Here is a 27,031-nt window from a genome sequence, read left to right as displayed (position 1 = left end):
TCGAAGAACCAAACACAACCAGACGGTTTGAGTCCCGAAAATTCGGCGGCTCATATTCTCGCCGGTTCTGGGTGATGCCACCGTTACCTGGAAGGACCCCAAGCCCAGCTCAATGAAAATCCGGGCCTTCGCCCCAGTGTTCTCCGGCAGGAAGGCGAAGACCATGTAGTGCATCCCAAAGAGGGGGATGAGGAGCAATGTGGATTTGGCCAGTCTCCTGCAAGTGCACGTGCACACACACATATGTCAGGGAATCCTTACATTTGAAGGCTGGCTACCAAGAACCATCTAGATCAGGGGTCGGGAACCTATGGCTCTTTTGATGACTGCCTCTGGCTTAGAAAAATTAATCAATAATTTTACTAATAATGTTACTTTAGTGAAAAAAAATGACAGGAAAAGCCATCACAATAAAAAAAAAAAAAAATCCACACACATTTTAATCTTAAGATATTTTCACCCGCAACTTTTGGCGCCGGCACGCAACAAAGAGCCAATCCTTTCTGTACTCCGATACCCTAAAAGTCTAATTTTATTGGATAATTTACAACAGCCCGCGCACGTCACTTTGAGGCCAAGAAGTAATATTCCCTCGTTTTTGGTTAGCTTGTTTATGCAGAGTGAACCCTTCTAACCGAGAAGATGACGAAAAGAAAAAATAATGAGGATTACCGTACGTTTCAGCGGGAACGGACAGAAGAATTCGCCTTCGTGGAGAGAGCGGGTCGTGCAGTGTGTCTTTTATGCAATGATAAAATTTCATCGATGAAACGTTCAAATATAAAGCGACACTTTGACACACGCCGTGCCACATTTGCAGAGAAATATCCAGCGGGAGACGACAGAAAGAAGGCCTGTCGAGAACTAGTGTCCAGAGTGCAGCTAGTCAGCGGCAGCTCCGTGTCTGGGCCAAACAGCTTTGCTGGTTCTTTAACAATTGTGAGATTGTCGTTTACAGATGGCGAATACGCCGAATCATTCATGCTTGATGTGGCCGACGAGCTTTTTGACGACTTTAAGGATAAAGACAAGATAATCAAATTCTTCTCGGCAAGAACTGTACACCATCGTACCGTTGTGATGTCAAATCGAGTGGAGAAACAACAGGTGAATGACAGAAATGCAGCCAAGTATTTCAGTAGTTTTCGGACATGTGGGTAAATAAGCAGAGCTGGCAAGTAAACAAAAATGGACAGAAAAAAACTTCAGCCTGCAGACCAGCTGCTTGTTATAATGTTGACAATGGACAGTCGTTCTCGCACCTAGAAAACATTAAGACGAACCTGCGGTCACGTTTAGTAGCGTTATAATTAAGAAGCACTTTTCTTGTTATTGAGTTACTTTGTTATAGCAAAGTATGTTGTTCAAAATAAATTCAGTCTTATTGTACTCTAAAATTGTTGGTCTTTCTCTTCCATTTAGCTGTTTTTGGTATTAAAAATATACATATGGCTCTCTTAGGATCAGATTTTAAAATATGTGTTTTTTTTGGCTCTCTCTCTCAGTCAAAAAGGTTCCCGACCCCTGATCTAGATAGACATAGATAGAACCTTGACTTAAGAGTGCATCAACATACAAGTTCGTCGAGATCCAAGCTGTCGCCCATTTTTTTTTTTGGCTTTGTGATTGGAGCGCAGATCTGTGTCGGCGAGCGAGCGGGATGATCTTTTGACACCGAGGTGGCCGCACTTGTCCGTGAACTGGGGTTCAGATAACAGTCGGACAATCCGCCCGCCGCTAGCGAGCCCAGAGTAAAATCACAGGAAAGCATGCCTCCGAGGAGTCATTTTGACGGAAATTGAATTTGACATACGAGCATACTGAGTTACGAGCTCGGTCGCGGCACCAACTGAACTTGTATGTCAAGGTATTTCGGTATTTAATGAAGGGCAGAGTGCCGAATGAACCGCCGAAGTCTTAACTGAACGTAGCCAGGAAGTAGCCCTCACTTGAAGTGGCTGGTGTCGTTGCCCCCGACGCCAGGCGATCGCAGCTTCTGCACCAGGATGCGGATCACGTTGATGAAGATAATGAAGTTCACCTGAACGGAGGGGAAGCAAGGCTGATATCTTTGCCGGCTTATTTTATCTTATCTTAGCCTGGGTTGCTGTTTTCAGCAAAGGTTGCCATGCCGATGGGCCACGCTCGCACGTCCCCCTCTTATTTTGATTCAAACTGATTAAAAGTTTTGGTTCAGCGGAAAAAACACGGGTACGGAAATTGATCTTTAACAGTAGATTTGTGTCCTGCCATAGGTGGTTACCGTGGCAACACGTCCTGATGAAACTAGAAACGAGTTTTCGAATCTTCTCTGAATTTTCTCCTTTACGAGCAACATCAGATCTTAATCTGCTCCTGGTTACCATGGCGACGTGCACCGGCGAAGAAAGCGCCCAAACGTTACGATAATCTAATCTGACTTTTTCGCTGACATAACTTCTGTTCCAAAGTACCCGGTATCTTTTTTGAACCCCTTCAGCTCCATTTTAAAACCTGTTCTGTTGCAACGCTAATCCTCAATTTCCGTCAGCTGGGAAAAAAAAAAGAAGGAGTCCGGTTCCTTTTCCTCAGTCGGGTTGAAAATATTTCACATCATCAAAATAAATAAAACCGGGACTCCAAAATGGAGCCGAAAAAGAGACTAAACCACAGATTTTACCGGGTTGCAACGAGCAGATCCAAAAGCTGCTTCACAACAGGTCGCCATGGTGACATGTCTGTTCTTGACACCCCCCCTCCGGGCCCCCAGAAGGATTCCCGGTGCAGAACCGCCCCGTGTTCTCACCAGAAGCGACGCCGTTATGGGCGCCTTTATGATCCACCAGATGAAGGCCACATCTGTGTCGTCCCAGCAGCTGCGACCCGCCGACATGCAGTAACGAGATAAACAAGACCGTTAGCGTCCGCGGCGGGAGAACGGCGGCGGCGGCGGTGGGAGAGCCTTACGAGACGCTCCGAGCGCCTCCAGCGCCGACCGACCCCCCCCCCCCCCCCCCCGCCGGCGTTTCTCCTGAAATGGACGCATCAATCAAGCCCTTCACCGCACAGCACATTACATGATGTATTACGTATGCTAATCAAATGCTACGCTAATGGCCAAAATGAGTCCATTTGTGGGTTGCATAGATTACTCCCCCGTCCTCCTCCGTAGGAGGCGTAATCATGAATTAAAAGAAACGCAGTTTAACCGGCGATGTTTCAAACCGCCTAATTCCGTCCCCTGAACGTCGATAAACACACAATCGGCTTATTTCCCGGCCCGCCTTCCTTGGGATGACCTCGTTTTCTTCTCAAATTCCGCTTCCTCTCAGGAGCATTAATTCGGGGAAATTTGAATAACAGATAAAGGACTCGGGCGCGTCCGGTGGTTCGGCTACGCATATTTATACGGCGGAATAATTTAAAATAATGGAGGTCAGTTTTCAGAAACAGAGAGTGAGCGGCGGGTCTCACCCGCGGTCGTCGTAGAAGCTTCGCGTCAGGATCCACGCCGTGATGATGGTCGTCGGGAGACCTGGAGCAGGGAGATGGCGGCGATTATAGGGGGCCGAAGGAGGGACGGCGAGCGGCGGCGGCGTAGGTCACCCACCCCAGCCGATCAGGATGTACCACCAGAAGAACTTCTTCTGGAAGACGAAGGTGAGGGCCAGCAGCGTCTGCAGGTACATCCCCTCCACCAGCAGCCAGAAGTAGTTGGCCAGGATGCTGAACTGGAAAAAGGCCACGGCCGACTTGCAGGACGTCTGCCGACACAACCGTCCGCAAACCGACGTCAAAGAGGGTCGTCGTCCCGGCAACCGTGACGCTCAGGTAGATAGGTTTGTTATCGGACACGTGCTCGTCTGGCGGCGGCGAAAACAAAGTACGAGCCAACTCCCGGCTTCCGTGGTAATCATAATAATTAGCAATTAGCATCTATCAAAATATGCTGTTTAAAAAATATATATAAGGTTGCAATATATCAACTCAAAGCCGGTGAGAACGTCTGAAAAGGTCAGATTGTCTGGAAATAAATAAATCAAACGCGTGCATTGAACATAAACTACATCTCCCATAATTCATGCCGATCATGATCGCGGTGTTTCCACATCGATGCCATTTTCAACACATGGAGTTGAGAATTACAAATTATCCCAAAAAGATGGGAAGGCCGATACATGTTTGTGCTTCAAGGAGGAAAAAAAGCGGTATGTCTTTTGAGTTATGAGGCAGCGTCGGTTGTCAAAGAGGACAACCTACGTCAGCATTTAGACACCAAAGCTAAGTATGCCAAAGTTAGCCTTCCAGAAAAACAACAAATTGTCCAAGAATTAAAAAGCTGCAGCTGTGAAAGCTAGCTTTCAGAGCAACTGGTAAAAATAATTCCTTTTACATCTATGCAATGCATATGTACCATTTTGGAGTTGAATGAGTGATAAATTCTGAGTTATTTAACATTAAGGAGCAGCTGCATTTATTTTACATTACATTTATACTGTTACTGTTACATGTGGCCCCTTTATTTTTTTAATTTTCCTGCAGCTAGCAACCTTTGTAGCAGTTAGCTATTGGCTATGCAAGTTCAAGTGTATTAGCATCTGAGCGTTTGCGGTCTCAGGCGTCTCGACTCGGCGATAACGGCCGCCGCCACCGACTCACCGAGGACATGACGCAGTGGTCCAGGTCTTCGTCGGAGAAGAGGATCCCGTCCTTGATGAAGACGGCGCTCGCCCGCAGGATGAAGGAGAAGAACAGGTTGATGTGGATGTAGTTCCTGGTGCAGTGGAACTTCCTGTCGGGGGGACAAAGTAGCCTGTTGCCAAAGCTCTGGACGGAGGAGGCGTTCAAATGTGAGAGGCGTCACCTGAAGGCGGTGAAGACGAAGATGGCGGATATGAGGAGGATGAGCGAGGTGGCGTAACCTGCGGTGTAAACCTGCTTGAAGTTGGAGAAGTAGGTCGTCTGAGTGGCCGGAAAGGGGGAGGGAAAAAAAATAAAAACAAATCAGTGTTAGCGTTGCTGCTCGCCGCTAACTCGGCTAATATTAGCTACAAACATCAACCACAGTGCCTTGTGTCTTCTTATTAATCATGTTTAGTGGTCTATTTGACATGCTAACATGTTGTCGTCATGCTAATGTGTTGATTTTGACACAGTTGACGGCAATTCGGCAAAATGTCCTTCCTGTTTCAACGACCCCTTCGAGGTCTCGCTTAGCTTTCAGCACAAATGCTGCATTAGCATAACGGTTAGCACCGTTGCTTCACAGCAAGTTCTCTCTGGAGGCCCCTTCCTCATGTTCTCCTGCCTGGGTTCTCTCCAGGTTCAAAAAAAGTCAGGAGCTTCTTCGAAGAGTCAACGGTTGGACGTCTGTGATTGACAGCCGTCGCTTCAGGCTAAGCCCCGCCCCTCAAGCCTGAAAGACGCGTATTCCTAACATGAATTTGTTTTTCAGTAAATGTCAAACGCCGCAGGTCAATCAGGTGAATCTCTGCCAGCTTGGACATGGCTAATGTGGGTGTAGCTAACATAGACATGATGACATTTAAAAGAATGTCTCATTGGGGGCAAAGAGACTGGGATTTTCTTGTAAAAAAATCATCCAAATGCCCTAAAACGGTAACAAATAAACATAATAAAAACTAGTCGGGTATTTTTTTAAGCATCGGATTTGTCATGCTCTCCAGCCTTTTGACCCCTGGGAATCCATTTTAAGTTTGCGGTTGTCCTTTTTTGTTTTTTTTTCTTCTTTCCATTCGTGTCAGAGCCGTCGGGTCAAACCATTTGCGTACGATCAGGGGACATTCTCTGCCGTTTAGCAAGCAAGGGGAGAAGTAAGCCACCCCCACCCCACTCCAATAAAATACCCCTTTTCTTAAAACACATGTTTGTTGTGTTTCAAGAAAACAGTTTCTATCTTTGGGCCTCAGGGCCGCATCCCATCCATCTCCGGGACGACTCCAACTGCACATAAATGGAAAGTTATGTGGCTGATGGCTTCATCTGGCTCCTCTGGACGCTTAAGGAGCAGCGGGTCCACTCCAAGTACCTCCTTGATGACCAAGGGAGTCAGCGCCCTCGCCCAATCGTATCCTTGATCTGGTTCTTTGGGTCACTGCCCTCAGCTGGTGACCAGAGGTGAGGGTGGGAACGTAGCACTGCAGCTAAATCGAGAACTTTGCCTTTCAGCTCAGCTCCCTCTTCCCCACAACAGAGGTCTTCCTCAGTGCTGACGCCGGTCAACCTCCAACCCCATTCCCCCCTCACCCACGAAAAAGACCGCGAGATACTTGAACGAGATACTCCCCGACCCCGAAGAGGGGACTCACTACCTTCTCCCCAAGGTAAGGACCTTTGGAGGTGCTGGATGTCGTCCCAACCCCGGCTATGAAACCGTGATTGCAGCCGTGACGAAGCAGCAGAACAGCAGCGCATCATCTGCAAAAAGGCAGAGCCCCGAACCGGATCCCCTAAACGTCTCGGCTGAGTCTAGAATTTCTCACCAAGGAAAAGTACCAACGGGAAGTGTCCTAGAATACCCAAAGCACAATTAAACCTTGCCTTGACATACAAGTCTAATTGGTTCCGTGACCGAGCTTGTAACTCAATTTGCTCGTTTATCTAATTAAATTCCCCATTAATCTGCTTATGACAGTATGTTTGTTTTTATTTATTTATCAATATTTATCTGGACGCGCTGCGGACGGCACAGTGAGAATTTAATTGTATTGTCCGCGTGACAAAAAAGGCTTTAAATCTTGAACTTTGAAGATGAATTGAAACGCTGTTCATCCGCTCCGGCTACCCGGTTCTGTTACGTGTTTTCAAATAAGAAAAAATGTCTAAATACATAATAAATGAGGATGTACGGAAATATAACGGTTTTATTAAGCCGTTATATTTAAGCTGGGGGGCGTTTTTTGTTTGCTGCTTTATCGCTTAACTTAGCTTACGTAATGCTACAATGTGTTGCTAAATGTAACTAGCACACGCTGCTACACTTGATGGCTAAACTTCATTTATGAACAGAGTAAAGTCGCTCCTCTTTTTAAAACCATCGAATCGTCCCCGACCGGCTTCGAATGCCTCTTCCGACGCTTCGCCCGTCGACATTCCCGCCGTCCGCTGCACCAAATCTCCGTGAAAACGAGTCCACAACCTCGCTCATGTTGTTATATTGACTGATTTTAAACTCCGCTTCACGGACAGCGGCGCCTCTCTCTCTCCTAATTCGGATCCGGGCTCGTGTTACAAACGGCTCGGATCTCGGAAAAATCTTAGGTCGATGCGCTTGTAAGTTAAGGTTCGAGTGTAAATGATATCACAATAAAATAAAAAAAAACATTTCCCCGCCGCCCCGTACCTCCGGCTCCTCCTCCTTGTCTTCTAGAAACTGGCAGGCGTTGATGTAGAAGGGATAAGGCTCCGACCAGCCGGCCTCCGTGCAGTTCCTGTAGATGAAATCTTGGGGAAAAAAAAATATATCATTAAAAAAAACACCTCTGGTATTCTTTACGGGGGTAAACTTTCATAAATCCCAGTATATTCGAGAGCAGGGGTGTCAAACTCATTTTGGTGACATATGCTACATAACACTAAGTCCAAATGTTTCCTTTATTTTAGTGTAAAGGAGGTAAACAGGTAAATTATAAAAATCTTTATATGTAATGAACTGCTCCTCTAAAAAATTGATATTAAAAATTAATATTATAAAAGAATTGATGAATGACACCCTAAAAATATTGTTGGGTTAAGAGAAAAGCTTGTCACTGTGGGGAAAAAATGCTACATTAGCCTTGTAGTGTTTACAAGGCTAATGGTGGCTATTCGGGTTATTAAATCAATCTCTTTAATTTTGCCCGTTTTTTTTTTTTTGCTATGATTTTGTGTTTTTTAAGAAATAAGAAAAGATTGTTTTAACAATGTCACTAGACGTTTTTTCATCAAAAAATCATTTTGTTTTCGAATTTTGAAGCAAAAAATGCATTGCAAAGTTACTTTTTCATTTTTTTTCTTGCCTGTTTTTTTTTTTTTAAACCCACTGTAAACCCCAAAATGCATGTGAAAAAAAAATGAACGGGCCGCACTAACACAAAGATTTGATTTCAGGACGGCAGTCACGAAATATAAGTCTGAGACCCCTGTTCTAGAGAAATGAGGCACCTGAATATTTTTCAGTAAAGTGAAAAGTGAGTAAAGTTTTATCTAATATATATATATATATTTTAAGTCTTTTTAAGTTTCAATAATAAAAAAAAAAAAAAAAAAAAAGATAAAAACCTTTTTTTATGGAGCACGACATGAGCGGAAAAAGTCGAGTGGTGAGTCAAGAAGGAAAATGGTGATTTTTAAAAAAAAAAAAAAAAAAAAAATTAAAAAATAACTAAAAGAAGCTCGTGTCTGCGGGAGCCGCTTCGACGGAGACGTGGAGTTCGCCGCTGACGCCTCCCGACTGGAAAATGCAAATCCCTGCAGCAGAAGGAGCCGAGGAGGAGGCGCGTCTTTAGTTTTCCTTCCTGCCAGTTTATTAGCTCACTTAACTTCCCCCGCAATCCATTCCCACCTTCCACCAGATTGCGGCGTTCATTTATTTTATGGATCGGCTGGAGGGCCGCCGTGCAGGGGGGCGGTTTACAAACCACGAATAAACACAAGCGCGGCTATATTCTTCGTTCGGATTCAAGAGGCCGCGGCGAAAACTCCATTTGGCCTTCGACGATTCGAGCGGCTGGAGGCGCCTCCACGCCGCGGCCCGTTGATCGCGAGCCGAATTAAAGCGCGGCGGGAAGGATCGGCGCCGGCTTCCCGCCGTTTGAACCCGGCGGGGTGGGGGAAGAAAAAGCAGCGTCACGCCGTCGGTTTCTTTTTATTTTTCCCCTCCCGATCACGACTTCCTGTTTCTGGAGTTTGTCTTAAAACGGGTGCAGTTCCTCCGACCGCCACTAGGGGCAGACTTTTCAGCAATAACCTGCAGCTACAGGGGCGGAATTTTAACATTAAAAGACGAGACGACGGAATTTAAACGAAAACAGGAAGTCGATCGTCTTGATGCGACAAGCCTTCGAAATGGGGATCTGAACGTAGAACCCTGCAGATCCTACACGAGGCCACCGTGAGGCGTTTGAAGCCATTGGGGATGTTTTCTGAGAATGAGAAGGCGGGAAGATAATAATAACTGCGTAGCTTTTCGAGTGAGAACATGGCTGGTGGTCAGAGGAGCGGGAGGAGACGTGGGTGGAAATCCTGGCTCGGTTCTCGGCGGCGGCGGCGGGCGGTAGGCCGACGGCGCTCCCTCCTCGGTGCTCCGTCGAGTGAACTCTTTGATTTTCCAATACAGTACAAGCACCTCGGAGCAGCTCTTGACGGAGGAGGAACTCCGGTGGGAGCGAAGGGGAGTCCGGGAAACCGTTAACTGCAACCTCTGCCTCCCGTTCGCCGCCTCCGCGCAGAAAAAGACGTAAAATAAACGCTCATTTTGGCGAATTTTGATGGGAAAAGGCTCTGAATTGGGATTAATGAAGCGCAGATTGCTTAAATCCAGATGATCAAAACCAAAACATCCCCATATTCTGGATTGTTAAAAGGACTACCAATCAATCAGTAAAAAATACCATATTTTTCGCCGCTTAAAATCCTTTCTCAAAAACTGGCCATGCGTCCAACCAATTTTAATTTTTGATTTTATAATTATGCAGATCTGGAATACATCGCTGTTCCAACACAAGCGTCAGGTGTGCGCGACGAAAAACCAATCAGAACAGTACTTAGTACGCTTATATTTGTCGCTTTTTGTAATAGTGGTGCTTTATGCTCCGACAAGTAGAAAATCATAGCATATAATGAGAAATAAAAATGTCGTTGAGGCTCTCATTGTTTGAAACAAACATTTAAAGTCACATTAAATTTACATATTTTATCTATTCTGTTCAAGCCAGAGTAATGATGTTAAAAAAAAAACAAAAAAAAAAACTGGAAAAATACAGCTTTTTTTTTTTTTTTTTTTTTTTTTTTACAGGATAATTCAGAGTCAGTGACGTTCAAGGACGCGTCGGAGGTCAGAGTGCAATACCTTTGTTATTGAACAGCTGTGAGATGTTGGCGCAGGAGACGCTGACCACCTGGCCCACCTGGGCCCGGGTCCAGCACAGGATCTCGTCCCACACCGTCGGACAGCCTGCCGCACACACACACACACACACACACACAAATGCTGTCACAACACTTACCACATACTCTAACAGCTGAGAGGCGACCTGACGTGCTTTACGACTGGTTTATTACACCGTACTACTGATACAATATGGCGTATGAGGAATAAAATGTACTATAAAAAAAACCATATACAGCTGGGCGACTTTAAATGTATATATATTGTGCAAGTAGTTTACTCTGTTGTACTGTCGATATAATACAATGTCAGTCTTTTAGGGCTTATATTCTGCAGGACAGATATACAGTACTACTACAACGCAGTTTGCTATTAATATAATTATGAATACCTCGAATGTTACATATTAATACATAGTGCTACATATGTAATACATATATAGTACTTATAAATATATATGAAAAGACAGAAAAAATTGAGACGAAAAATATAAAATAACATCTATAAGAATAAATATGCAGAAAAAAAGGAAAAAAGTGAGTGTGAAAAAAAGTGTGAATAAAAAACAAAAAAAAAACAGTTGGCTTAGGGTTTATTGCACTGTACTGATGTGCAACTGATATGCAGAATTTTTAATATGATATAATGTACTACTAATTTATACACTCTACTACAATATACTTGTGATATTATGTTTTGATTTCTATCATTTTGGGGTTTAATCGCGTGGGTTTTTGTTTTGGCACATATCATATTACATAGAATCATTACAATAAAATAAAAAATAAAATAAAAAGAAAAAAAATAAATAAAATAAATATATTTAATAATTGAGTTAATTGATATATTCATGAAAAATTATTAAGAATTATTATTATGTAGAGAGAGAGAAGAGAGCAGGAGAAATAATTTCTTCTAATATTTGATTCAACGTTGTGTATTTTGACTACCTCCTCATGTTTTCATGGTTTAATTCAAACTCCTGGAAACCAAAAACCAAAACAAAAATGTCATTTTGGATTGTATGTGGGTAATAAAAAGTAAACCCTCTTTGGAGGGGGGGCTCGGGATATATATTCGGACCGACGCCCAGTTGTCGGCGGGCAGGTGGGAGTCGCCGAGTACGGCTACCAACGATCCCGATGATATTATCGATAAGACCTGCGATGTCGATAAGGCCAAAGAGGCCACCAATCTAACAACGCCAATGATACCGATGATTCCAACGATGCAAATAATACTAGTGATACTAACAGTACTGCCATAATAACAAGTCCAACGAAACCAGTAAAATAATTATACCAATGGGAAAAATGGGACCAGCAGACAAACAATATTGGCAATATCAATGGTAATAAGCATACTATTGATACCAATAATAAATACTGCTATACCGATGAGACTGATACCAACAATACGGCTTTAACCTGACCAATGACATCAATGATGGCAATAATATTAATGATACCAATGATGCGACGATAGCAACAGCACTGTCACCAACATTATCAAGAATCCCAATGATACCGATAATAAAAATACCAACAATACCAAAAATTTCTGCGATCTTTGTATTTGTTTACAGCTAAAACAAAAATTCTGCACGAGGACCGTCCAACCATGAGGTTCAATCAGGATCCAGGACACTTCGTTTTGTCTAAATTCCAATTATGCATCTGTTGTCTGCGTCCTCTAGAGCAGGGGTGTCAAACTCAAATACAAAGTGGGCTGCAATTCAAGACTGGGACAAAATCGCGTGGATATTTATTGAAAATAAATCTTCCTCCAGATCAACAATGAACCTTTTCATGTGGACCCAAACAAGTTTTGCTGAGAACCTGAATATAGCGTTGGTTTCATAGTGCCGTCTCCTTGGTTACAGCCACATCAGCTCCACATACAAGACAAACAGGTCCGTCTTTTACATACGGAAACAGATATTCTGCCTCCCACCTGTCAAGACAGCTCCTGTTTTCTGCCTTTCTTTTCGCCATTTTTCAGACGGGTGGCACGATGTTAGCATTAGCATAAGGTCGCTATGACTACAATCGACCAAATTTAGCCCACGGGCCGGAGTTTGACTCCTAAGTTCTAGAAAACGTGTCAAACTCAAGGCCCGCGGGCCAAAAGTAGCCCGCCTTGTCATTTTAAGTGGACCGTAAGAACGTCTTAAAAGGTCTTAAATTGACTGAAAATAAATAAGTCAATCACGTGCATTGATTATAAACTGCATTTCCCACGATTCATGTCGATCATGTTCCGCGTGAAGTGACACATCAATGCCATTCTCAACATATGGATTAAAGAAATAAAAATAATCCCTAAATGGCCAGGAACAGAAACGTCAATGCAGATGGAAGGCTGTTTTAAGAAAGATAGAAATGCACGTGTACTATTTTGGATGTGAATAAGTAATAAATTCAAAGTTTTGCTTTTTTATCCGGCGTGCCAAACAATTTTCTTTGAATTTTGAATTAAGAAAATCATTATTTTCCCTCCTTTGTTTAATATTGTACGGATTATTACATATAAAATAATGTCGGTACATTTATATGATCATTCATAATTTTAAAGTTGAAATAAAAATGCATAAAAAAATGAAATATAAAAAATGGAAATTTTCAGTTTGTTCGATTTACATAAAAATGCGCGTAAAAATGAAATAAGAAATGTGGCCCGCCAGCCAAAATAATCTCCCCCCCCCTGCATTAAGGAGTAGTTACATTTATTTTACATTATATTTATACCGCTACATGTGGCTCTTTGAGGGCAACCATTATGCTGACGTGGAGTCTTCAACGACCCTGCCGTGTTTGGATTATTTGGAGGAACGGCGAGAACGTGGAAAAAAAACCCCAAGCTGGAAGGGGGAGAAAACAGCTGGAATGGAACCAGGAACCTTCATTCCCCGAATTCCCTCCTCCTCTTCCCCCCTGCCCTTTTTCAAGCCCCATTTGCCATTTTCAGTCCAAATTAATATTAACCCGGGGTGTTTCCCTGACCTTTTTCAGGGCAATTATGGCTTTTGACAGGGTTCTGGACGGCACGCACGATCGCGTGCTGCGGCCGAGCGCCACCGACGACAGGAAACAGACGCGCGACCAACACGGGGGGGGGAAGTTACGCGCCGTCAAATCGGAAGTCGTCCGATTTCTTCATCGGCGCATTTGCAAATGAGGATTATTGGATCTTCACCAAACCGGGCCGTCGCCTCCGATCTTCTTCACCCGTTACTCACCAGCCGCTAATCCACGGACCGGTGACCTCGTTGCGTCTCGCCCGGAGCCTCTCGCCCCGGATTGTTCATCATTTGAATCGAGCCGACGCTCGTCAGAGGCGCTCGTCCTCCGCCGAAAAAAAAAAAAAATCACCCTAACAAGGGATTGAGATTCAGCGTCCGTCGACTCGCCCACGCGCGGGGAGGTCGGCTAAAGTTTCTCGGCCGGCGAAGGGAGGAAAAAAAAAAAAAATAAAGAAAAAACGCCCCCGGGGGGCTTTTCACCGGAGAAGAGAAGGTTCTCGACCTTGAAAACCAAAGAGAATGGCGTCTCCTCCGCCCAGACGTTATAAAACGAACCTAAAGAAAGGCCGAACGCCCCGCCGTGGCAACCGAGCCCCGAAAGCATCACGGCTCCCCGTCGTCGCCGGCGACGAAAATGTCGGGGACGTCAAACTCCGATCTCGGTTTGAGCGTTTGACGGGTTTGCATTTGCGGTGGGATTTCAGGGGAAGGCTTCCTATCCGATCCTATCCGTCCTCTAGACGTCACCATAGCAACGGATATGTCGCAGCGTCTGCCGTTTGTTAGCTTTAGCCTAGCTCAGGGGTCCCCAAACTTTTTCCTACGAGGGCCAAATAACTTTTCCCTTCTCAGTTTGTGACAAAAAATGTGAGATTTATTGTTTTCCAGCTCAAAAATGAGCCCATTCTGGGATCTTGAGAGGAAAAAAAAATCTGAAAACAAATAAGAACATTATTAATGAATAATGTCGTGGTCTCATCTCTTGACAGACGAGACAAACAGACATTTCTTTGAATTTAACAAAAATTAATCGTTTGTCCACTGCTGGTTAAATACCCTGCATTCTGTATTTATTTTCTTATACCTAATCTTTTCGCCAGTGTTATTTGACAGGGGCGTATCCAGGATTTTTTATTTTGAGGGAGGGCTTTCAGATAAGGCACAGACTGTAGGAGGGTGGATTAGAATGTCACCTTCTATGCATGTACAAGTCACGATTACGTGAATTAATAAAAAAATCATAATGCATCTCTGGTGTTGTTCAGGGGCCGGGAAAAATATGGAGGCGTGCCGAATTCGGCCCTCGGGCCGTAGTTTGGGGATCACCGGCCTAGCTTGTCAAAGAGCTGAAGAGAATGGGACTAACCAGGAAGGGACGCCCTCAGGGGACGGAGGCTGCAGATGGAGACGGGTTGTTCCACTTTGGCGAACGATCTCCACGTTCGAGCGGCTTTCGGACTTTTCCGCAACTTCCCCCTCCCTCGGTTCTCAGCGGATACACCAGACTTTGAACCCTCCTGCGGAACCGCCGCGAACCGACCCGTGAGAACCGTAAACATCACGTTTTACGGCGTTAGCTTGGAAAACAAAGAAACCAAAAGGGGAACCGAAGCTACCCGGGTTCTCCGTCTTCCTCCCAGCGTTTGGAAACAGCCTTGCGGTGATTGACAGGTGACCCTGTGATTGACAGGTGACCCTGTGATTGACAGGTGACCCTGTGATTGACAGGTGACCCTGTGATTGACAGGTGACCCCCGCAGGTCAAAACCAGCTGGCGAAATGGCCTCGTTTCTCGGACTTCAAAACAAAACCCTCCTGAAGGACGCTGTGAAAGCCGCGGATCCTCCAGCGGAACAAAGAACCAGCAGGTCCATTCATTCTGCGAGGAGAATGAACACAAGCCAGATGCTAAATATCAGAGTCTTCTACTCGCTTTCAAGGAGGAGGACGTTCACAAAAGAATCAGCCGGACGCCGCTAAAAGAAGACGGTTCGATTACCCTTCTTCCACCCTTCTTCATGTTTGTGAAAAACATCCTATCTGACGTTTTTACGCGTCTGCAAATTCCAGCGAACCTCCTGCATGTTCTCCAGAAACCAGAGGAACCAGAGGAACCCCACATACAGGGACCAACAAGGGACGGAAGGCGGAAGTTGATAATAGATATTGAGTTCCATGAAACTCTCAATGACGACAAAGCTCGGCTGAGTCGTAAGCGACCGAGAATAGATTTCTGTTTTCCCGTCCTCGTCCGCTCCGGGTTTGAAAGCGCCTCTTCGGGCCTTTTTGTCAACAATGCGAGCGGAAAATCAGAACATTAGCACAAAGCGGGCGGAGTGAGGTCATCGTTTGTGCGTCCGCCCCGCCGACGTCCGCTAGCTCCTTCCGCTACACATCAACCGCCGTCCTCTCGGCCCCCATTTCATTTTTTTTTTCCTGATGATTCACAACAGCGGGAGTAGCGGATTAGCATAAGGGGCTAAGAAAGGCGCGAAGCCTCCGGGGTCACGGTGGCTACAGGGCTAATTTGATAAGACCGACTCCGTCGGGAGCTTGTTTGAATAAACGAGGCGGCGTTGGGAGGAGGCGGGGTGACCAGGTAACGGGTAATTGAAAAGCGCCGCGACTCCAATGACATTTTTCCTTGTGCGGCATTGATTGGATCGGTGCATTATTAGGCCGGTGAATACCCTAATGGCTCTCCAGCTAATGGAAAGCCACTCCGTCACGCGGGCAACAGTTGGTTAAAAGGCCACCGGGACTCTAATTGGAATTGTAGCATGTGAAAGGCGGGGGTTTGAAGCTTTGTGGCCGGATGATGTAGCAGATGAGAGGACCCCGCTGTCCCTTCGCTCCCCCACCAACGTATCAGATCTTTTCCTTTCTGTTTTTTCCTGCGTCGGATGAAGCGGCGCTCTGGGGGCGTCACGCCACGCGGCTCCGATGGCGATAGGGGGGGGGTTTCGGCGGCGTCATTATGCTCACACATGAATGAGCGCCGCCTTCGCGTGCCTCCGACGCCGCCATCCCCAGGCAACGGCCGAACAATGAGGCAGAAAGCTTTTAGCCCGCCTTTTGTTTATTCTCTTCACGGCTAACGTCTCGGCCTTGACGCGTACGCCGCGGCGGCTAACCGACGCGGATTTTGCACAAACTCAAAATAAAATCCCGTTCAAAGGTGACGGATGTTTGGAAAACCTCCATCGGCTGTTTATTTACTCTCCCAGGAAGACGGTTTTCCTGGGAGTGTGTTTTTCCTGCCGGTGGGAGTCAAAGGGAGCTTCGGATTATCAGCCCGGTTCCGACGTCTTGAAGCCATGTTTGGTATCACGGACCCTTCTGGAGTTACAATCTAATCTCGGTGAGATAAAGTTTAAAAGCTAAATACTTTTGTTTTAGCTCGCAGAAGCTCTAGTTCTATCCTTTTAGCCTGCGGTTTAGCTTCACATTAGCTTACATTCCATTTTCTAGCCTGACGGATTTAGCTCCAATTTTAGCACCTTTTTGCCTGTAGCTAGTTAGCTTTAGGTGTCAAGCTGAAGTTAAAATGGCCGCTAAAAACGAATAAGATAGATATTTGAATATTAACCAGATAGATTGTTTTTAGCAGGCATTTGAGTTTTAGCTTGTTGTTATTTTAGTGAACATACTAGTTCAGACCCGGGCATTTTATGGCCTGTTTTGCTTTTTTATCCGGAATATTTTAATAACTATTTTCAATCAATATTGAATTTAGAAACTCCTGATTTTTGTCCCGTTGTTTAATTTTGGATGGATGATTACATACAAAATAATGGTGGGACATTTATATGATCATTAATGATGTAAAAAAAAAAAATAGAATTAAATTGCAATTTTCATGTTGTTCGATTTACACGATACTTAGTTGGCCCGCGTACAAAAATTAATAAGAAATATGACCCGCCAGCTGAAATAATTGCCCACCCCTATACTAGCTTCCGTAAATTATTTATATGTTAAAATTGCAAACACATATGAAAAACCTCCAACATCAGGGTTTCTTGTCGGGTCAACGGGGTCAACCGGAGGTCCAGAACCTCCGTCTTAGAAGACGGAGCGGCAGTTCGAGGAGAAACATCACGTAGATCCCTCTCTCCTGCGCGACAGCAAAGCTTTATTTCCCGCGTGTAAACAAACCCGTCGCTTAATCTGACTCATTGGATGATCTTAATTCATTAGATTATCTCACCCTAGAGGGGATTAACCTGTAACAACCATCGCAGGAGATGATACGTGCCGCCTCCCGGGGGAGCGTTGACTAACTGAACGCCAGGTTTTAACTTGATGTTCCATGAATTCTTCACACCAGAGCGGCCATATCTTCTTCTTCACCCCCACCCTCGGCTGCTCGCCGGTGCAATAAAACACTCGGCTGGCATTTGGCCTGTGCGCGGCTGCTTCTGTAATATTGTTAGAAGTATTACAGGGGAAAAAGCTCCGCGGGGACTCGGGCCGCAATATCCTCGCTTTAATAAACAACTGAATGATAAGGGGGTGGGCGGGTTAGTCGGGGGCTGACGTGACACGGGGAGACATTCAGAAGCAGATTGCTCAGGAATTCTGGCGTGGCGTTCGGCAGACGGCTCGTAAAAACATTAACTTTTATGTTCTGTTTAGACTTAGCGGGTCTCGATGCTAACCGGGGTTTTCGATAATCTCACCCCGAAACCCCGCACTCCCGCCCATGTTCGGTAAACTACGGCCCCCCCGCCGCCGAGCCGCAAGCCGAGCACTTCAGAAACAAGACGGGAATGAGGTTTTAATGCAGGAGCACGAAGCATACCGAGGCGGAGGTGCGAGCCCCGAACTCATTTACATGGAAATGAGCCGCGATTCGAGCCGGTGCGGATGAGTTCGGTCGCGTCGTGCAACCCGACGGTGGACGTACCCTCCTACGTACACTTAAAAAACAGCAATCGGACCCTAAAGGGTCGGTAATACATACAGAAAAGTCAAAAAAGGATGAATTTAGAGGGAAAAAAAAGGGCTGTTTCGCATTTGCAACTGTTTTTTGTTTTGGAGTTCATATCTTAGCTTCAACCTCTGGTTGTGGTAGTTTCTTCAAGCTTGAGGTTTAGTCTCAAGTTCCCAAACAACTCGTTTTTCTTAATTTCCGTTTTAGCCTCAGTTTGCCTCTAGCTAACATGCTCTGCCCTTATGTGGAAATGAAGACAAAAAGTGACATGAAAACAAGCTAAAACTAGCATAAAACTCACATGTTACCAACTTTTTTGTTGTTTTGAGTTAAAATGTTAGATTTAACTTGTAAAAATTGAGGATGATAATATTTTTTCTAGCTTGTGGTTTAGCTTCAAGTTTGTCTAAGGCTACAATTCAGTAGTTTTAGCCTATATAATATGTTCTAAATTCATTTCTATGTCTCTTGTGGCCCCTTGCTAACATGTTCTACCTATGAGACAAAAAAGCTACATGACATGAAGAGCTAAAATAGAAGCTAAAAACAAATGATATTGAAACATACATGTTGGCTAAAACCGTGCTAGCCTCCTTGTTTTTAGCTGCCATCTGAGCCTCTGGCCTGGTAGCTTTTAGCTTTAGCTATCACTCCTCCCGTGATGCCTTCAAATATCCGACTTTGAAAAAGAAAATACAGTTCCGACCCTGCAAACTTGGAACGCGGTGACATTTTCACTTCATGAATCGGGTCGCAACTGTCACTCAGCCGCTGTCGATCGACCAATCATTCCGGCTCCGGAGCCGGGTGAACGGTCGGCGGGAAGTGACCGCGCCGACCCTGCCGGCCGAGGCCCCCCGAGACGACTACCAATCAAAACCATCGCCGCAAATGCCAACAGCGGAGCGAGCGGCGCCGTTCTGAAAGGGGCAAAGACAATCATTTTACCCACATGCTTGCGAGCACACACACCGAGTCAGTAACCGAAAGTCTAATTACAGGTAACCTTTGAAAAACGACAAGCCCGTTGACCTCCTGTCTCTCTCTACTCCGGCGCTGCCTCCGCATTTCCTGCCTGTCGCCCCCCTCCCGTACCCCCTTCCCCGTCTGACGGCGTGTCCTGCGGGGGGTAGAGGTGTGTGAAGCTAATTAACACTGGCCGGAGACAGAGGAAGGCGCAACATCCATCGGAGGTCCTAGCATCGCACATCAGGTACGAAAGAATAGCATAGCGGCATCGGAGGATCCGCGATTATCGGACCTCCAAACTCCTCGGGACCTTGAAAGTTCCCAGCTGCTTCCCTCTCATCGAGAGTCTCCGGGCCCCCAAGGGGCTGGTGCCATACTTGTAGTTCCAGAATTTTGACCACTTTTTTCGACTTTTATCAAAATAAAGATGGAAACTAACCTAAGCTAGCAAGTTAGGCGTGTGGTACCACCTGTTTGTAAATCCAAGCCGCAGCATAGCGTTAGCGGAGGCGAGGCGATGTAAGCTGTCAGGACCTCCGGCCGAACTCCACTAGTAGCTGTGTACTGTCATACTTGTAGTTCCAGAATTTTGACCACTTTTTTCGACTTTTATCAAAATAAAGATGGAAATTAACCTAAGCTAGCAAGTTAGGTGTGTGGTACTACCTATCCAGGAATCCAAACAACAGGATAGTGTTAGCAGAGGCGAGGTGATGTAAGCTGTCAGGACCTCCAGCCAAACTCCACTAGTAGCTGTGATCTGTCATACTTGTAGTTCCATAATTTTGACCACTTGTTTTGAACTCTATCAAAATAAAGATGAAAACTAATCTAAGCTAGCAAGTTAGGCGTGTGGTACCATCTGTTTGTAAATCCAAGCAGCAGCATAGCGTTAGCTGAGGCGAGGCGATGTAAGCTGTCAGGACCTCCAGCCGAACTCCACTAATAGCTATGATCTGCATATCTATTACCCACTAGCTAGTTGGTATCAAACGGAGCTAGCATCTTGTCATGTTTGTCTGAGGTATTACCCTCCATGAGGACGCGGGAGATTAGCCTGGGTTAGCCCGGGCTAATCTTGCTAGCAGCGTCCTAGGAATCAGAGCGCGTGTAATTAGAAACAGCTTTGCCCGAACTTTGGGGACAAACAAACAAACAAACAAACAAAAAAGGTAGGTGAGGGTTCTCCTGTCCGATCACCTCCTCCCGACGACGCGACCCCGGCGACAGGTGGAAGAGGCCGGGAATATTCATAAGCTCGTTAGCATCCCCGGCTAGTCGCTGTTGCGAAGGCGCTGCCGAAGCTGCCGGCGTTCCGCTCCAGCCGCCGAGCGGGAAGAGAATATTAATGAGGTTTCTCCTCTCCTTTTAACGTCCCGGGGGGTTTTTAATTCTCCTTCCTGTCAGTTTTTTGACAGACGACACTGGGGTTTTCCTCCCGTGAGCCAAAACATCTGTCATCCTTTCTTTTCCTGATTATCTCATCAATGTGTCGTGACTTTTTGAGCATCACCGTGGCAACCGCCTCCCCAAAATAAACAAAAAAATAATAATACGGAGGCAGCCCATAGGGATGAATGGGGTTACCTGAACCCCCGTCTGAAATGAGCTATATGACCGGTGGGTGGGGTTTCCGGTAACCATGGCAACAAACATCTCCAAAAAAAAAAAAAAAAAAACAACTTAGAAACATCCCGTGTAAACCCAGACCGCACGCACATACATGAAAGTGTGTGTGTCTCGATGGAGGAGCCCAAAGAGCGGCGTTATCGTGGGATATTTAGGTAACCATGGCAACACAAACTGAGACAACTCGCTAAGAAATCTTGCCGTAGGAACGAACGAGGAGACGGCTTAAGGTCCGTGTCATTGTGTCCCGGTAATGAGCATCTCTGTTGCGATGGCACTTCACAATGCATGTGTATACACACACACACACACACACACACACACACACACACAAACACACCTGTCCTAGTGGAGGGGTTGCTCTGCTCCAGCTTGAGGATGTTGTCACACTCCTCTTGAGCCTTCATGTGTTGAACCACGAGGGCGCAGTCTGGATGCATCGCCTCAGCCTGCGGACACACACACACACACACACACACACACACACACACACACACACACACACACACACATGCACACACACACACACAGGGAGACAGGCAAGTCAATGTATCAACACCAGGCACTTCCACTGACAGGCTTGTTCATTAAATGGGGTTCTGATCAATAATAACTATTAGCATTTATGAATATCAAAGATTTTTGTTTTAAGTATAAAAATAAACATTGTAAGTTTCATCAGAATATATACATGTATCAGTTATATACATGTATATATTTACATGTAAATGTATACAATGTATACATATATTACTCCAAAAATGAAAATATAAAAATAAATCTAAGAATTAAAATTAAATCATATATATATATATATTTTTTCTTTTTGATGATTTTTTTTTTGATTATATATATATATAATCCAAAAATAAACAAATAAATAAGATGAAAACAGATCTAAATACGTTTAGATTTAAATTTCAATAAATCTAACAAGAGATAAATGTAAATGTTTTAGGGAGGAAAAGCTTTAAAAGATAATAACTGGGGATGCATTTTAATACAAATTTAATTTTTGTTTTTAACCCCCTGCGAGCTGCAGTCCCGCCCGTTTGAGGACGTGGCAGCAGAGGCTGCGTGCAGCAGCTCAGTCCCAGCCGTCGGGAAGCCAAAACACACGGACGCTTTTCCTTTCATGCACATTCGAGGACCCCCGGGGCTGCCAATCAAAAGACAGCTGTATGATATGAAAAAAAAAATAATACTAAAAAAAAAAAAAAAAAAAACGGCAAGCGCCAAATACAGAGTATATCTTCGCTTTTCAATCATGCTAATCCGAAGCGCTCAATCAGAGTCTCCAGAATGAAATAATCCCATTACCGCCTCAGAGGAGAGGGTAATTGATTTCTGTGCGTGTGTGTGTGTTGTGTGTGTGCGGTAAAAACAAATCCAGAATCACGTGTGGAACACCTGCCTGTCAGGCAGATGGAGACTCGGCAGGTCGGCGCGGCCTTTGACCCCGCCCTCGCACAGCAGTGGAGGGCGCCGCCGCCGCCGCTAACCTTGTAGCATGTTAGCAACTCGCGTATCCTCGCCACGCTGGTTTTTCTCCTGAGTGAATTATCGGGGAACTCGGGGTAACAGTGGGTGATTCTCTCCCCAGGGATTATATAATCTTAATTTCACAACCAATTCCACACGTTGCTTCTTCGAGAAGCTTTTCCTCCGAATTGTATGCTTTTTTTTTTTTTTTTTGAAAGATAGGTATTGAATTCGTTCCAGAAGTGGGTTCGTATGTTGATTTTTTTTTTTAATCTAAAATGAATTTTCCCCATTTAAAACAACAGAAAACAAATGATTTCATTCTAAATCCCCACCAAAACTCACAAAATGTTACATATCATGGGTGCATTGCGAATATATCCTTGATGATTATTAAAAATATACACCAAATAAGTGTAGATTTTTAATAAGAGATTTTCTCTCCTTTTCGTATCATGACGTTTTTTTCACATTTCAAGGATAAAATGTGCTGGAATTGCGCTTTGTATCTTAAAAAAATTCATATATAAAGTAATCGTATCTTAAGTTTCCCTCTTCCCACTCACATTAATGTTATCATTGTATTATAAACAATGTTTTCATGAGAGATTACATTTATTAACAGTAACCCAGACGTTATTCCGGCTACACTGTCAATTTATCTTGAAATTTTACTCCTTGTTTTTGAAATATTCCAGTGTTTTTGGAGTAATAACAACAATCCCCTCACTTCTTTATTCCTCACCTTATAACAGTGCTATTACCGTGACATTATTATTATTTAATAATATCAGAACTTTATTCTCACACCATTGCAACATTATTCTCGTGTTATTACAGTGATTCACGTGATATGAAATTATACGTAAAGTATCTTGTTATTTTATTTTAGGGGAATAAGTTTGTCACCGCATTACCATTTTATTCTCGCAGTATGTCACGATATAATATTTTCCTTGCATGTTACGTCTCAATATTTTTTAGTTTATTCTCGCAAATTCTGGTCCTATTGATTCTCTTAATATCATATATGATTTTTTTAATACGAAGGGTTAACTCTTGCTTTATTACACCTTTATTAACATGTAGTAACACACAGCTCGACCCGTCCTGTGCTCTTAACGTTCCTAAAAGCTTTGAATTGAGTTTAAAGTAAACCGTGCCGTGAACTTTTAACGGGCCCTCTCCAGCGCGAGGGCCGTGTTTTTGTCCGACGTCCATAAAACCCACGGGACACGGAAAAATAATAAAGTGCGCTAAAGGTCGGGGCGGAAAGTGTTTCCCGTCAGTTAAATATCAAAAGGGAGGAAAATAAACCGTCACCGGGGATTTGGATAATATTTCAAGACGCTTTGGACGTAATTGAGAAACATTTTAAGGAGGATAAAAATCCATCTAGTGGCGGGGGAGCCCCCGTTTGTGTGTGTGTGTGTGTGTGTGTGTGTAGGTTGAAAGACGACGCTTTATTCGGTAAAGGTGTCATTTAATCCCGATCGCTCTTCATTGTTATCGCAGGATGTCGATCGCCCGCGGAAAAAACCTCCGCCTTCATCATTTACATTTAACATCATTACTATGTGTGTGTGTGTGAGTGTGTGTGTGTGTCCTATACTCCCTGAATATAAAGGGACTTTTATTTTGAAGGGGAAAATCCCTCCGGTTTTGGCTTTTTGGTTTGAAAAAGCGTGCCTTTTTTTTTGTTTTGTTTTGTTTTGTTTATTATTGATGGCAGGAAAAGCACCGCTCATTCAAAGGAAAAGGAAAAAAAAATCGTCCAATCAGGCGCAGACACCCTAATCTCCGCTTCCGTTTCTCGCGAAACCTGATTCGATCTTGACCCGTCGTTTCCGCCGCCGGCAGGAAACCCGATTCGAGATCACCGTTCTCCGAGATGCCGCTTCATCTGTTGCCGTGACGATATCGGACAGAAGTGGGTGGAAGTATGCGCGACCTGGGTGTATTTACCGTCCCCAGGGTCGACGGCTAGTCGTCGATGTCATTGATGGACAAGCCGAATGAGCCCCGGCGTATCCATGACAACGACCGGGGGCGAGGAGATGGCCGTTCCACCGGTCGATGCGGCGGAAGAGCAGTTTCTCCAAAACACGGCGGATTCTACTTTTTACGGGGAATCAATCGATCCCGCTTCTTATTCGTTCTTCGTCGTCAATTGATCCGGACGTCTTCGGCCAATCACAGAGCGGTCGGCGGGAAAGAGGCGGAGCTTAAGTCCGGCGAGAACCCGGCGGGGATCGAACCAAAAGCCTCCGGAGATGCCGGGGAGCCGATTCCTGCGCCACCGGAGGAAGTATCACAGTAGTATCGGTCAAATACCTGAGCAGTATCGGACGAGTATCACGTCACAGTACTTGAGTTGTATCTGACCGGCACTAGAACAGAATCGGACTGGTATTCGAGCCGTACCGGAGAGGCATCAAACCAGTATTCTTCCAAAACGGGTCAAAAACTGGATCAGTAGGACTCCTATTGGTCCTCAGTGAGATCACTCATGTTGCAGTAATACTCCAGTATTGAAATAGTACTGGTTTGCTATCAGCCTTGTATTCAAGCAGTATTCCTTCAGTGTTGGAGCACCAGACCAGTATATAGACCAGTATTGCTCTACAACTGGACCAGTGTTGTTCCAGTATCTGATTAGTACTGAGTCAACAAGGGAACAGACTGGTATTGTTCCAGCACTGAAACAGTATTACTCCAGTATTGTATCAGTACTGTACTAACATTGGATTACTAATGTTCCAGTATTGGATTAGATTGTTCTAGTGTTGTATGGGCATTGTTCTAGTACTGGATCAATTTGTTCCAGCATGGGGGGCATTGGTCTAGCATTGGATGACTCTTGTTCCAGGATTGGATAAAGACTGTTCCAGTATCGGACAAGTATTGTTCCTGTATTGGATGAGTATTGTTCTCACATTGGATGAGTATTTTTCTGGTATTGAATGAGTATTTTTCTAGTATTAAATGACTATTGTTCTAGCCTTGGATGAATATTGTTCTAGTAATGGATGAGTATTTTTATAGTATAGAATGAGTATTTTTATAGTGTTAAATGCGTATTGTTCTAACCTTGGATGAGTATTGTACTAGTATTGGTTGAGTATTTTTGTAGGTTTAAATGAGTATTGTTCTAGCATGTGATGAGTATTGTTCTAGTACTGGGTGAGTATTGTTCAACTATTAGATGAGTATTGAATGAGTGTTTTTCTAGTATTGTGTGAGTATTGTTCCTACATTGGACGAGTTTTGTTCCATTACTGAACGAGTTTTGTTCTGGTATTGGACCAGTATTGTTCCAGTATTGGATGAGGACATTTCTAGTATTGGACCACGACTGTTCCCGTAACGAAACCGGTGCTGTTGCTTCGTCCCGGAGGACGAGGACCCAATGAAACCAATCATCTGATGAAGAAATGGATCTGAGCATTGGCCGATGCACGGTTCTCCGCCTGGGGGAGGCGTCGCTCACGCTTACAACCCGACAAAACAGGACAAAACTGGACAAAACCGGACAGAACCCGACTTCACACACACTATGCGCTCAGTAAACAGAAAAAACAATCGCCAATGTTTGTTTGTTTGTTTGTTTGTTGCTGCACCCTGAACTCAGACCTCTGTGTTATTATTGATCCTTTCAACTTGTTTGATTTTTTTCTAATTCATTTGTTTTTTGAATAAATAAAGGATTTTTTTTTTTTTTTACATAATTTGTTTCCGGTTGAAAAATAGGGGAAAAAAAAAATAGACAAACGTAACAGGAGATAATGCGGCTATTATTGATCGGCAGGAAAAAGCAACAACAAATAAATAACGGAAGATCAAAGGGAAAAATGTCTTCTGTTGAGAAACACGAATTAAAAGTCAATTTAGAGCGCAACAAATCCAGACCCAGTGTAATTACATTGTAATAGCTCGTTACTGAACGAGCAGGATCTATAATCATTTACATTTTTTTTTTGTAAGAAGAGCCTCTGGGATTTTAAGAACAAAAATTCTTCACATTATATATTAGAAATAACTTTACATTTGCAAATAATATCATTTTAATTCTGTAATAAATCTCCTGCACATATTCAAAACATTTTTTTTCTTTTAAGGACAATCATGAATTTTCACATTATATACAGTATTTATATAATAGTTTACATTGTGATGTCATTTTAAGTCTACAATAAATCTCCTGCACGTATTTAAAACTTTTTTTAAGGAAAATTATGAATTTTCACATTATTTATTGTATTTATATAATAGTTTACACTGTAATGTCATTTAAAATCTACTATAAATCTCCTGCACGCATACACACAACAATATTTTCAGGATGATTATGAATATTTACATTATACATTTAAACTATAGTTTACATTCACAAGTAATGTGGTTTTAAATCTACTATACTACTATCCTCCATGCATCCAAAACATTTTTTTTCTTTTAGGGGGATTATGAATTTTCACAATATATTTATAATATGCATACAAAATACATGTATATATATTTATATTTTTTTATTTTATCTTTTTTTTTAAGTGTGTGAATCAACGCCCCCCCCCCCTCCCGGCTGCCTCCCCCATTTATGTAGTTCTGGATTATTATTTTTTTTAATAAGGAATTTAAATTGCCACATTTCCTCGCCGCGTTTTAATCAGTTGACGATCAAGTTAAATTTCGATTCGAAAAAAAAAAGAAAATAGAAAACAAAAACAATTAAAAAAATAAAAAACAAAACAAAAAAAGCGTCGACCGGAGGACTCACCGTGTCCGCCGGCGGCCGCAGCAGCAGCAGCAGCACCAGGTGGAGGAGGGCGGCCGCCCGGCCCCCTCCACGCCGTCCTCCGGAGCCGGAGCCCGGGTCGGATCCGGAGCCGATCCCGCCGACACACAT

General features: G+C 44.1%; 1 protein-coding gene across 1 annotated transcript in view; it reads right to left on the bottom strand.

The window, feature by feature from the left end:
* The window catches only part of ghrhrb (growth hormone releasing hormone receptor b), a 28,976-nt gene extending 1,945 nt beyond the window's left edge, over positions 1–27,031 (bottom strand). Inside the window, exons 1-11 of the mRNA XM_086165759.1 lie at positions 26,903–27,031; positions 20,984–21,107; positions 10,049–10,153; positions 7,343–7,443; positions 4,844–4,941; positions 4,639–4,771; positions 3,590–3,743; positions 3,454–3,514; positions 2,786–2,855; positions 1,950–2,041; positions 88–217 (exon numbers count right to left, since the gene is read on the bottom strand). Of these exons, the coding sequence (XP_086021885.1) occupies positions 88–217; positions 1,950–2,041; positions 2,786–2,855; positions 3,454–3,514; positions 3,590–3,743; positions 4,639–4,771; positions 4,844–4,941; positions 7,343–7,443; positions 10,049–10,153; positions 20,984–21,107; positions 26,903–27,031 (1,197 nt within the window). The remainder of the gene's footprint in view (positions 1–87; positions 218–1,949; positions 2,042–2,785; positions 2,856–3,453; positions 3,515–3,589; positions 3,744–4,638; positions 4,772–4,843; positions 4,942–7,342; positions 7,444–10,048; positions 10,154–20,983; positions 21,108–26,902) is intronic.

The sequence above is a fragment of the Fistularia commersonii genome, chromosome 1 (assembly GCF_037954325.1).
Source record: "Fistularia commersonii isolate RoL2024-O1a breed Wild chromosome 1, RoL_Fcom_v1.0, whole genome shotgun sequence".
Lineage (NCBI taxonomy): Eukaryota > Metazoa > Chordata > Actinopteri > Syngnathiformes > Fistulariidae > Fistularia > Fistularia commersonii.
This window is presented reverse-complemented; position numbering and strand designations above follow the sequence as displayed.